We start from the raw sequence: 12,435 nt of genomic DNA on the forward strand, positions 1-12,435 counted from the left end.
CCTCCCTTATTCCGTCGAACACGTGGCCCAGGATCACTGCCAGCAGTGTCCAAATCCCGTTCAGACCTGTCCCTGCTCGGGCGCCAATTTGTTGTCGACGGTAGGAAGACACAGACGCTCAGTATGAGTGAACAGTGAACTTCAACTTTAATGGATAGCTCAGTCGCCTTTTATCTAGTTCGAACATAATCAACTCATACATATTGCAAAAACTAAGCTCAGCATTGGCTAACATTTCCCGCTCTTTTCAGTTTGTTCCTCCTTCTTTTAGCCACCGTCCCGCCTTAGGGACTTTCCCAATCGCTCAAGGGCATCGTGTCCTTGATCCTGATTGGCTCTCAGCCAGCTGCGTACGTGCCAGACTCATGTGAGTTGAGTACGGTACTTTACTAGCCCATTGCCTCCTAACTGCCCAACATCAACATGTCCTATTTCACTTAACCATTCCTCCACAGAAAGAGTCACTTGAAAATGCTGGGTCACAAAAATATAGAAGACGTGCCAGGTTGGTGTATGGCTAGTGATAGCTCTTACTTATCCGTAGAGCTGTCAGTCTCTTTACTGCATAATGCTTCAAAGGGTTTTCAGTTTAGTGGTAATTACAGAGTAAGTTTATGATCAGTACTTTGGTAGTCTGAGGATAGAGAGGAAAGAACTATTTGGAGGGGAGGAGGTGGATACTTTTAAGTTGGTTTCTTTTTTAAATCCAATATTTGTGGGTCGCTGATAAGATGATTATGGAGGTAGTGTCTGAGTTTCTGTAACTGAAATTCTTTGGTTCTGGAACTGAAGCCGGAATCCCCCCTTAAAAATCTTAGTCAGACTATTTAATCTTGAAGGATACAAAGGATTTTCTTAAAACCGAAAATAATTTTATTCGATTTAGAGGGAGAGGCTTTATGGAAGTTTTGTTAGATTTAAAAAAAAAAAAAGTTATCACTCAAATACTGACTCTAGTTTCTGTTTGGAATCAACTAATGTTTCTATATGCAGTTAACCTTAAACAATAAAAGATCTAAATGAAATCATAAATTGCCTTAGTAATGATAAAGGCTTTTTGGATTCTGTAAGCAGTTAGTGCGTAGAGAATGCTGTTGATTGCCAGATATTTTGTTGAGCATTCTTGAAAGCAGACAGTTGTCACGAGGAAAATCGTGTCATGGCCTTTGAAATCAGATTCCTAAGGAGTACAGTGGACTGGAAAATAGATCTCAGAGGCAATTTTGAGATAGAATTCCCTTAATTTTTGGTGTTACTTAGTATCTGCTCTATTTTCTTTTTAACTTTCTGGTTTATATGCTTGCTTGCAGACGGAGACGTGCAGATGACATCAGTGATTCTACACCCTCTTGCTCATCTCCCTTGCTTAGCACGTGTGATACGGAGGAGGGTGGTGAGAGCAGTGAGGACGGCGAGAGCACATCTCCAAGAAGGTTGCTGTCGGTAGAGAATAGGGGAGGGATGAATCTCCTTCAAATGAATATTTAGCCATGTTTAAGTTTATCTAAATGTAACTGTGTAAGTTTATGTCAATTAATTAGGTCTTCTAATATATTAATTAATGTCTTCTACATTTGCTTGGCATTATTATGAAAAACAAAAATCTTCGAGCTGCATCTTAAAGAAAAAGAAGCCCTATAACTTCTCTTTAATTCAAATCAGGACTTTTCGAGTGAAACGTCAGAAACGGGACCTAAAGAGAGTTCAGAGGGATCAAAAGAAAGCTGGAGGAAGTCAGGGAGATGCAATGCAAATAGATAATGCGGTAAGTGGTAAACTAATCATCGTGTCAGCGAGTGTTTCCAGTGATTATGAAAGATCTCAGTGCGCCATCTAGAACTACCTTTGTTGATGGTTTTCTCTAAAGCAACTTCAAAAATTGCCCAGAATGTTTGCGTTGTGCTGAGATAATTTCTGATGAAACCTTGATCTAGGTTGCTGCTTTCTTTAACATACAAACTCTGTGGTGTTGAATTTCTCTTTAGATTGGATTTGAGAACATGGGTGGTCTTTCGGAACACATCGCAGCTTTGAAAGAGATGGTGATTTTTCCCGTCCTGTATCCAGAAGTTTTTCAGCAGTTCAATATTCAGCCCCCAAGGTAACTCATGACAGTGATAAATCGTAAGTCAGCTGTTTTCAGGAGAAAGTTCAATTAAGGTATCAATATGCTTCCATGCTTCAACATTTTTGGCAGCGGTGAACATTTGTTTTAGTAGTAGCAAAAAGTGGTTTCTTAAAAATGGATAGAATCCAGAATATTTGTAGGTTAAAAATATAAGCAATGTCTGAAACTTGTAAGTTTTACCATCTGGTGTTTTTAAAAAGTTGGGTTAGTTGGGTTGGAGTGGTTTTGTTCTCAGTTTTATGTACAAGTCAGCTTGATTAGTCTGTAAGCAAGAAGGGATTATCTAGTGTGGAAGTCAATTGTAATATGTTGCCTGGAAGCCCAGTTGTTTTTCCTGCCTACTTTTGCTTTCTTTTTTTTTTTTTTTTTTTTTTTTTCCTCTGAGTGCTAAGGCATCGCTTTTCCTTCCGGCTTTAGGCTTCCTCACTTGCCATCAGCAATAGATGGTCTGAGAGACCAAACCCAGTAACTTAATGCTTTTGAAAGGAGCATTAAATGCTTTACTATCAGATTCTGCATATTGTGAAAGCAAGAATATGCAGTTTATTGCTGCAGAATGAACTGGTGATTCACCATTCAGCCCATTCTCAGATTCTGTGCTGAAGTTTGCCCGTTTGGCTCCGGTTTGCTGTAATCACCCTGTTTGTCAGCAGTTTTGGAAGTGTCCTTCTGGGACAGTATGCTCTCTTTTGAAGTTTTTATACGTTTGAGTTACCTCCTTATTCATTTCTTTGGGTGAAAAAAATGAATTTTCTTGTGAAACGTTGTAAAAACGCGGAACTTCTATCTGTTCTGCCTCTACCCACACTTCAGCTATTACTGCTGTCTTGTACATGATGTGTTTTGGTTAGGAAAGACAAGTTTGTTCTAGAGACGATGGTTGTAGGAGGTACTCATCATGATGTTTTTTTTCCTATCTGGATCTTTTTTATTGCAGAGGTTGTCTATTTTATGGCCCCCCAGGAACAGGGGAAACACTAGTTGCTCGTGCACTTGCCAGTGAATATAGTCGAAGTGACAGGAAAATATCATTTTTTCTGAGAAATGCTTCGGACTGCATGAGAAAATACGTGGGGGAATCAGAACGCCAACTTTGTGTGTTATTTGAACAGGTAAGGTTGAAATGCACAGTGTATTCTGTCAGAGTTGAAACCATTATTTTCTGTGGTCAACGTTTTTAAGTAGCACTTGCTCTTTTTTTGTATTTTGTTATTTTTTTTTTCCCCCTGAAATGGAAATGCCAGTGTTTCTGCTGTGAATGTCAGCTGTAAGAACTACTGGAACGATTTGCTTTCTGTCACCCGGATACAGTGGGTTGACACAGACTGCTGTCTTCTGTTAGTCATGCCAGATACTCCAGTAGCTCTATCAGTAGAGGTCCCAGAGGCTAAAGTGAAAAATCTAGTTTAGATGACATTCCAACCATGATGTTTTTGTGCATTTTTCCTTTAAATAATGCTGTTTTACTCAGTGTTTTCCTGCTAGGCCTGTCAGATGCGACCTTCAATTATTTTCTTTGATGAGATAGATGGTCTCGCTCCTGTGTGCTCCAGTAAACAAGACCACATTCATAGGTATTACAGTTTTGCACCTACATAAAATCTGCTTGATCTTTGGGAAAAAAAAAAAAAAAGAAAAAAAAAAAAAGGACGATGACCTGTTTAATTTACTGTGAACATGTTAATTTATCCTGAAAACTTGTAACTCAATGCCAAAACAGGTGATTCTAAACGATAGTAGAAACCAATTTACTAAGCCTGATATCAGCATGTGGTCTGTGTTAACTTACCTATTTTTTATGTCTTAAAATGAGTCTTGTCCTTAAAAAGCTTGTCCTTTATGACTACTCACGGAAGAAAGTCATGTGGAATGTAACAAAATTTACTGAACCAGTAAGTAAAACTTATATTTTTCTATTTGTTCCATTGTTTCAACTCTTCTGACCCTTCTGGACGGCGTAGATAACAGAAGAGAGATCGTGGTAATTGGAGCTGCCAACAGACTGGATTGTATAGGTCCTACTTTACGAAGACCAGGACGCTTTGACAGAGAGTTCCTCTTCAACTTGCCAGATAAAGAGGTGAGAACTTAAATTCAACGTTAGTGCTACCATGGCAAAGTCCAACTTTATAGGAAAAAAAATTGACAACTTGAACGAAAGAGTGATATGTGGAGACACTGCGCTGTTCCATGGAGGGCAAATCTGGTACTGAATATATATGGTCAGGATGATACCACCAAGTAGTTAGTTCTATAATCAAACCTTTCATTCCCAAAGTTGTACCTGTTTGCTTAATTATTTAGTCCACTTGGGTGTTTTCATCATGAAGTTGTGTTTTTGGTCTCAATCCTTCCCTTATGAATGAATAGGGGACGTGTTTGCATTTGATTGTGCCCCGGATCAGTGGTAGTAGTTTGAGTCATAATTCTTTTCTTCTTTATAGTAATTGTAGCAATTGGAAGCATTGTGCCAGAAGTGCTTTCTGTGAATTTACTGACTGGAAAGCAAATGTGATGAAGTAATGAGACTGTCCCAATGAAAGCTTGCTAAGTTTTAGAGAAGTTTTTTGGACAGCAAAGAAATGCTTCTGGATAAAGTTTTCATTACAGTATTTTCCTCTGGGTCCTTAGGTCTTGTAGTTTGGAAACTTGTTATTGAAGCTATAAATGCCTTTTCTCACTGTAGGTTCCTAGAAAAAAGTGCAGTGTAACAAATAAGAAATATTCAATTTCCTGGTTGAAAATGCAGAGTGTATATTAAATAACTGTAAAATACTTGAAAGTTGAGCAAGTAAGAAAAGCGTATTAATAGATGAGGGGTTTTGAGGGAGGACTGTTTTGTTTTTTGTTGTTTGTTTGTTTGCCTTTTGGTTTGTTTGTTTCTTGTTGGTATTTTTAAGGAAAACTTGGGACAAGCTAAAATGCAATGATTTTGCTTCCAGGCTAGAAAAGAAATTTTCAAGATTCATACTCGTGACTGGACCCCTCAGCCACTGGACATGTTGCTTGATGAACTAGCTGAGAAATGCATTGGTAAGACTGAAACAGAAACGGATTCTTGCTTGTGACCAAGTTGTAAAGAACCTTAGCTTGTACCAGGCAGTACCCATGCTCTTGTGCCTTGCTGCACAACTAGTCAACGAGGCAGCTGGCACGCCTTCATAGCAATCTGAGTGAGATGCTTTCATCTATTTACTCTTTATTGTCGTTCCTCTTGTTGTCTGAGAACATTAAATGGTTCTGGGGCATCTTCCTCAAGAGTATAGTTTTTGATGAGGAGTCTGCTTCAGCTGCATAAGCGCAGGATATCAGGCAGTGAGCAACATGAAACTTCCCTGCAGAGAGTGGTATAAATGGCTCAGGATTCAAATTAGGATTAAATAAAAAAATAGGATTTATTAGAAGAATATAAAAGAATAGAGGTAAGCAAACAGTGCTGGGTGCACTGAGAGTCTCCGCTCCACCAGGGCACACACCAGTTACATCAAGCAGCTGATTTTTATGCTCCTAGACTAATACATATTCACTACTACTTCCAAAAAAATTAGATTATTATAATTAGCCTCCGGGGTCCAGTCCCTCCTACTGGAGCATGCGCATCAGTCTCCTCTGGGGGTTTCTAGGGGTCTTTCATGCTGAAGGCTCGTAGTCTTCTTCTCCAAGTCCTTCCCCTTTGTACTCCTTTGGCACTGTACCAAGTTTATAGAACATTTTCTGCAGGTCTTGTCTCCCAGCCGTCCTTCAGCTTCTTTTTTCTTCCTCTTAATCTCTTGGCCCCCTGGCCAGATACCAAAGGTCTGCATAGTATCCCATAACAGTCACTAGTTGTTATCAGTTGTTATGAAACTCCCAGACATCAAACACAAATAGCTTTCTTATTGACACTTCACCAGTAATTAAAACATTCTTCCCCAGCCATTCACAGGGACAGTCACATCTATAGCAGTGTTAAGTTAATCTCGAAGAAGACAGGAAAAAAAAGGCTGTAACTGTTAGAAATAGAAGTCCGGAATAACAAAAGCAAACAGGTTCATAAATTTAAGGAGTATTTTCTGAAGACTTGATAAATTGACTAGAATGAGGGGGAGACTGGGACACACTGCATCTGTGGTTCAAGAATTAAATTGCCAGTGCAGGGCCCAGAGGCAGACAGGATTCAAACAGAATTGTTCTTTATGGACACGAAATGTTAAAACATTCCTCACAAGCGGTAGCACTTTGAATTCCCTGTTAAGCTGTTTGGTTTTGGCATTACAAATTCTTTAAATGTTGCATGTTGTAAACCTGGGCCTTGACTGATGTAACATTTGATTTTTGTTTGTTAGGATACTGTGGTGCAGATATCAAATCTTTATGTACTGAAGCTGTGCTGTGCTCTCTACGCCGATGCTATCCTCAGATTTATGCAAGTAGGGAGAAGTTGCTACTAGACGTTAATTCTATTAAAATAAAAGCAAAGGACTTTTTCATGGCTATGAAGAAGGTTGTTCCAGCTTCAAACAGGATCGAGGCTTCACCCGTACAAGCACTCTCACCCATTTTCAAGCCACTTTTTCAAAGATCAGTAGAGAATATTTTACAAGTTGTGCAGAAGATCTTCCCGCATGCACAGCTTGCACTAAAGGAGGACCGACAGCAAGGTATAACCACAGCATCCACTTCTTTATAATTCTGCTAAAGCAAAAACTTGTGGTTTGTGCAATCAACTTCTACCTTTCAGACATAATGGTGGTAGAATTTTATTATTTGCATGTGCATGTCTTTCTTTTGGGCAAGTCTGGAATATAACGCATAGGTTTTATTGTGGATTCGAAACTGAAATGCCAAATGGAAGCTCTGAATGACTCAATACACAGTAAAGGACGATGCGTTCTCTACTGAAGCATCCTGCTTCTGACGGCAGCTAAGATAATTAGCATTTGTAGAGGTTGACTTGAGGTTTGAAGTATAAGGCACCTATTTTTCTTTAAAAAATCAAAACTCAGATCTTTGGAGGGGAAGCATTTCTAGGTCAATGTTTCTAATTCCTTTCTGAAGAATGTCAGGACCAGGATACAAGTATACCTGGTCTAAGCTAAATATTGTTTTAGCTATCATCATTTTTAACCAGTCTCCTAATTTAAATGTTTGTGGATCGTACTATACACGTGAGATCAATTAGCATTGATATTTACTAGATGAATGGAATTCTGTGGCCATCACATCCTTTATCCACGTGCTTTCATTGTGGGAACCTCCTCCAGAAAGAAATGGTCTTGTTTGTTGTTTTTTTTTTTTTTTTTAAGCTATTTAGCAACTGCAGAAATTGTTCGTAATCTCCTTTATTCTAAGGGGGAGAAAAAAATCACCAAGAGTAGCGTACCTTATACGTACACATCAGTGGGACTTAGTAGAGCTTTGTAGGGCCTTGTGCCATCTCCTTAGATCTGTGGTGGGCTGAACTCTAGGAAATAGCTTTCAGTGTGTGCTCTCAAATGAAGAAAGGGTTTTGGCACTGATTTAGAAGCTGTATTAATGGAAGAGAAAGAGACAAAGGCTATTCAGGAAAGTTAACAAACCTCTTTTGCCTTTCAGAGCATTTCAATCCTATTTTACAAGATGATATGTTTGACAGTGATGACGATGCATCCTTGGTTTCTGGAGATGAATTAAAAGATGGAATGCCTGACGGACCAGAGAAAAAATGCCTCTGTTTCAGCAGGTAAAGAAAGATAGATCCCTGTTACGTTTAAATTCTCAGGTCTGCTGAGTCTTTGTAAACAGTTCCAGCTGTTAAAAGTGCGAGGGGTGGTAGACGAAGGGGCAACATCAAGTTTGTGTGTTGAAGGAGTGCTTGGTATTCACAAGAAGAAAGGGTGGAGGGACTAAAGTTGTAATGAAGTTGCTCTGAATGACCAAATTGAAAAGCCCAGGCTTCTCTTCGTAAGCCAAAGTGATCCGTAGACTACCAGAACACGTTGACTTAATCCATGGCATTCTTTGAAAGACTCAAGACCACATAAATGTGCTGTCTGTCCTTTTAGCTAAAAATACCCCAACTTTGTGGGTTTGTGTTGCCACCTTTTGCCCTTCTGTTTTCCAGGATTGTTAAACCAGTAGTGAATTATGTAGCAGAAAGAAAACTGAGAAATGGCTTGTTAAAACACCTTGAGAAAAAATTGAATGGTGTCTTTATTTGTTAAGCCACCAAGTTGTGTTAATCTTGTGATATTTTAGTATGGAAGTCATGCAAGCCCACAGTTGGAAAGTTAGATCATGTTGTCACAGCTGGATCAGTTATTTTTCTCCGTTTCTATTGCTGTGCTGTCCAGAAGATTTTCTGTGCTTTAGAGCAAGGCTAAGTCTCTAGCATCTTTGATTTAAGCCAGCAGAGGTACAGCCTGATTGTAGTGGGGAAACAAATGCTCCTCACCAATTTATTTCCTAGTAGTAAAGCAAGATTGCAGGGATATTAATTTGCAGTCTTGGTTTAGTAAAGAATAGGAAACACAAGGGAAGAAGATGAAACAAGGGGAAGAAGATGAAACAATTGGAATGACTGAATAACTTAACTGGAAATCTTACATGTATTTAATGTACCGCTGCCATTTGGATTATTTGGGGAGGGAAAAGAAAGTCTATAGGAAAATTACTTGGAACATCTGTGTGTCTATTCAGCACCTCATCTATAAACTTGTTTTCTTAACTCGTGTTCTAGGAGTGCTTTCTGGGAACCAACATCATGCCAGCCCTGTCTGCTAATAGTAGGAAAAGAAGGGTACGGCCAGGTTTCTTACGTGGCACCCGTGGTGTTGCACGCTTTGGAGAAGTTTCCCGTTCACACCCTGGACCTTTCTGTTCTGCTTACAAACGTTGCACCGCCAGAAGAAATCTGCGGACAGGTACCTTTTTTTCTTTTTCTTCTCATCGGATTCACTGACTGTATGTAAAAGATCAATCGAGTTGCAAGTAAGGTGAGCAAAATTAATTGGTAATGGAGGTGGCCTTGTTTTAATCTGCTGGGATGTTTGCTTCTGTCTGAAAATCCCCTTTTCTTTTAGACAGCACCACAAACAATCTGGATGTTGTACATGTCGACATTTTCCATACCCAGTTTTACAGTGAGGCTGTTGCTAGCAGCTCAGGAAGCTGGGCGGTGTTGCTAATAAACATCTCTTTGTGGAAAGAAATGCTGCTCATGTCACTGGGATCCAGAAAGTAGTTCTCATTGCCTCCTAAGACTGTGTGCTCCCAGTAGATGGCTCTGTATCAGACTGCATGTCGGCTACTTTTTGTAGGCTTCTTCTAAATTGTATTAGTAAGGCAACCAAGGTTTGGGGCTTCTGTTTATTTTGTTTTCGCACGGACATACACAACTTGTGCTGTTGCAGTATGTGCAATAAAAGCATTAACATTCAGAAAACACTTCATTTGCACGGTGATGTGGTTTTAACTAGAAAAAATGAACAGATTTGGTGTTTTTACTTTTAGGCAGGAAATCCATTTTCTTGTTTGGCATCACTACCTTAAAATATTTTTACCTTTAGTGGAAATGTTTGAGAGCCATACAAGTAAGGACAGACATGTTACACGACTGAATACTGATGTGTCCCTTAAGAGGGACATTTCCTTTCTTTGTTATGCGATGATTGTGGCTGTGGCCATATAGCTACGGTGTCTAGCCACTGCCTGAATATATCCTTCCCATCTTCTGACTAGAGTTGTCCGAATACTGATAATCTGAAAGGGTGCACAGAGAAATTCCTTATGTGAAAGGATGCTTGCCACTCTGTTCACGTAGTTTCATTTCATGGGGCAGTCAGATGGCTATGTAGCTATGTATTAAGAGGTTCTTGTACGTGTTTTAGTTTTCTTACGCAAGCTTTCCTTTTCACTAGCTGATCCGAAATGCTCAGAAGACAGCACCAAGCACAATTTATGTCCCAGATATCCATTTGTGATGGGACAATGCTGGACCTGCCTTGAAACTTACTTTTCTAACTCTACTACGTAACATTCCAGCATTTTTGCCAGTTTTGCTGCTTGCTCCGTCTGATGTACGTCACTCAGATCTCCCAGAAGAGGTATTTGTCAATACTTTCCTTACTATTTCTTCAGTGTCTTGTAATTTATGAATGCTTTCAGCATCAAAATGCTGTGCTTTCTTAAATGCATGCTGTTATTACTCAGGCACCCTAACAAATCACTTAAAATTTGCTTAGAGAAAAAGAATACTGTGAAAGCATCTGCTTAAGGTTTTTTCTGAGTCAAGCAAGTGACTTTCACCCCTTTCTCACGCATGCAAATAATAAATTAATACAATAATTCTGATGGCTACAAAGTGGTTCAGTCAAGAATATGAAGTGCTTGAAATGACAAGAGGATGTTTTTACTGAAGAGATTTCTTCTGACAGTCTGCCATTCCATGCTCTGTTGGGTAAACTGCTAATAATGCAATTTAGTAGAGAATTGAAACACTTTGATTAAAAAAAAATAAATAAATCAGTTTCTTTCTTCATATAGGCCAAAGCTTTCCAAGCTGGAAAGCTGAGTTCCAATTTCTGCTAAAGTAACTTTGGAATCGAATTCTAGTTGTAATCCTAAATAAACTGTAGTAAAAGTAGGTGCAGAACTTCATTGACTTCTGAGAGTTTACATTAAGGGAAGGTGCCCAAAACAGGACCACGCTGTTGTCATTCTGATGATTTGGTCTCAGTCATCGGGGGAAGAGAACGGGTCTTACCTAGACGTGTTTATTATCAACTGCTTTGAAAGTGCTTGAGTTCCCACAGAAGTTTTTGTACAGGCTGTAAATTCCTTCTAAAAGAAGTAGTGAAATTCCTCACCTACCTTTTAATACTAGAACTTGAAAATGGAGGAAGACGTAGAGGTACTAGCTACTTCAGACACCTTTTGGTAGAGAAATAAAAACTCAGCAAAAAGCCCTCACTTGTCTGCTGAAGCCTGTCTCTTCCCTCGATAGCCATAAAGGTTCTAAGTAAAGGCTGCAGCAAGGCAAGTAAATACAAAGGAGGCGCTGTTGGATGTGGTGAAAGCCATTACTTTACCAGTGTAGCGTACAATCCCTTCAGCGAACTTTAATTCTACAGGTGATTCTTAAAGGTGATATTTGAATTTGCCGTGCCAGCCTGTGAAAATGTAGCGTTTTAAGGCCAGGAAGATAACTTTTTTCAGTTTGTGTTCTTCAGGTTATTCTTAATTTGAAAAGGTACTCTTCTTTTTGGAATAGAAGATGAATTTTTGTGGCCTTAAATCTGAAATGTCTCTCCTCCTTCTGCTTTAGATGCAAAAATTATTTAATACGGAATTTGGAGAAGTGTGCAATATTGAGTTGCCTGGTAGGGCAGAGAGAGCAGCCTTTTTTTGAGGACCTAATTCTAAATGAAGTGGCTAAGCCTCCTGTAAAGAAAAGAGGTGAGGAGGATATGAGAAGTACATCTAAAACTTTCCTATCAAAGTTACTAGCTCGTTGGGCTTTGCTTTGGTGGTCATTTTCTGTCAGTAATTTGTCGTATGCTTGTATTTGAGTACTGTAAATTGGCTAATTTTTCCTGATGAATTGAAGTTGATCGGACATTGGAAGTTGTGCCTGTAGCACCACCAGCTGAGCCTCAGAAGCCACAAGAGGAAGAAGTAGGGATGCTGGAGGAGGAAGAGGAGGATACCTTGCGTGACCTTAGAATTTTCTTGAGGGACGTTACTCACAGACTTGCCACTGACAGACGTTTCAGGGAATTTGCAAAGCCCGTTGACCCACAGAAGGTAAAGTAGTGCTGATCCGTGTGTGTCTGTAACTTCTCAGTGTTCGTATTTCTCAGCGTTTTGGGGAAGGTTCAACTTTATTTTTAGGGCTGCACTGTTAGGATTTTGCAAGAAGCAGAGGCAGTGCTTTTACTTCTGCTGACTCTCAAATGTGTCTTATGGGATTATTCGCTGAAAGCCCTGGTTTCATTCTAAAAAGCCAGTCCAAATGCCAACACAGTTTGCTCGTGAAAAAGCTTTGATATGTAGGCGTGTCACAGCACTGAAAAGCACAGAGATCTTTCCTTATAATTACAAACAGTATTTACAGGACTACTTGAGTGAAGTCTGAAGCCCTTTCTTGGACTGTCAGTTCCTGTGGGAACAGGAATAGGAGCAGCAGTTTGTAAAACTAAGTTTTGAGATCCTGTTCTCTGTTTCATCTGGAACTCCTCAATAGGAATCAACCATAAGTGCAGTGTGTTTTCTTTTTCCTCCAATTGGCTGCTTAGATGCCTTTTTCTCCTTAATTTATGAGATAAGCCTAAACTAGGGGCGTATATGTC

General features: G+C 39.5%; 1 protein-coding gene across 1 annotated transcript; it reads left to right on the plus strand.

Annotated features, from left to right (window-relative positions):
* Nucleotides 1-493: 493 nt before the first annotated feature.
* LOC311428582 (ATPase family AAA domain-containing protein 2-like) lies at nt 494-6,797 on the plus strand (the record flags this gene model as incomplete). Its single annotated transcript, XM_084539964.1, has 9 exons — nt 494-505; nt 1,311-1,433; nt 1,663-1,765; nt 1,986-2,101; nt 3,066-3,240; nt 3,614-3,702; nt 4,049-4,208; nt 5,071-5,161; nt 6,454-6,797. The coding sequence occupies exons 3-9, from the start codon at nt 1,748-1,750 to the stop codon at nt 6,795-6,797; spliced, it is 993 nt and encodes a 330-aa protein (XP_084396090.1). The 5' UTR covers nt 494-505; nt 1,311-1,433; nt 1,663-1,747.
* Between the last annotated feature and the right edge of the window lie 5,638 nt (nt 6,798-12,435).

This window comes from Aythya ferina, assembly GCF_964211825.1.
Source record: "Aythya ferina genome assembly, contig: HAP1_SCAFFOLD_96, whole genome shotgun sequence".
Lineage (NCBI taxonomy): Eukaryota > Metazoa > Chordata > Aves > Anseriformes > Anatidae > Aythya > Aythya ferina.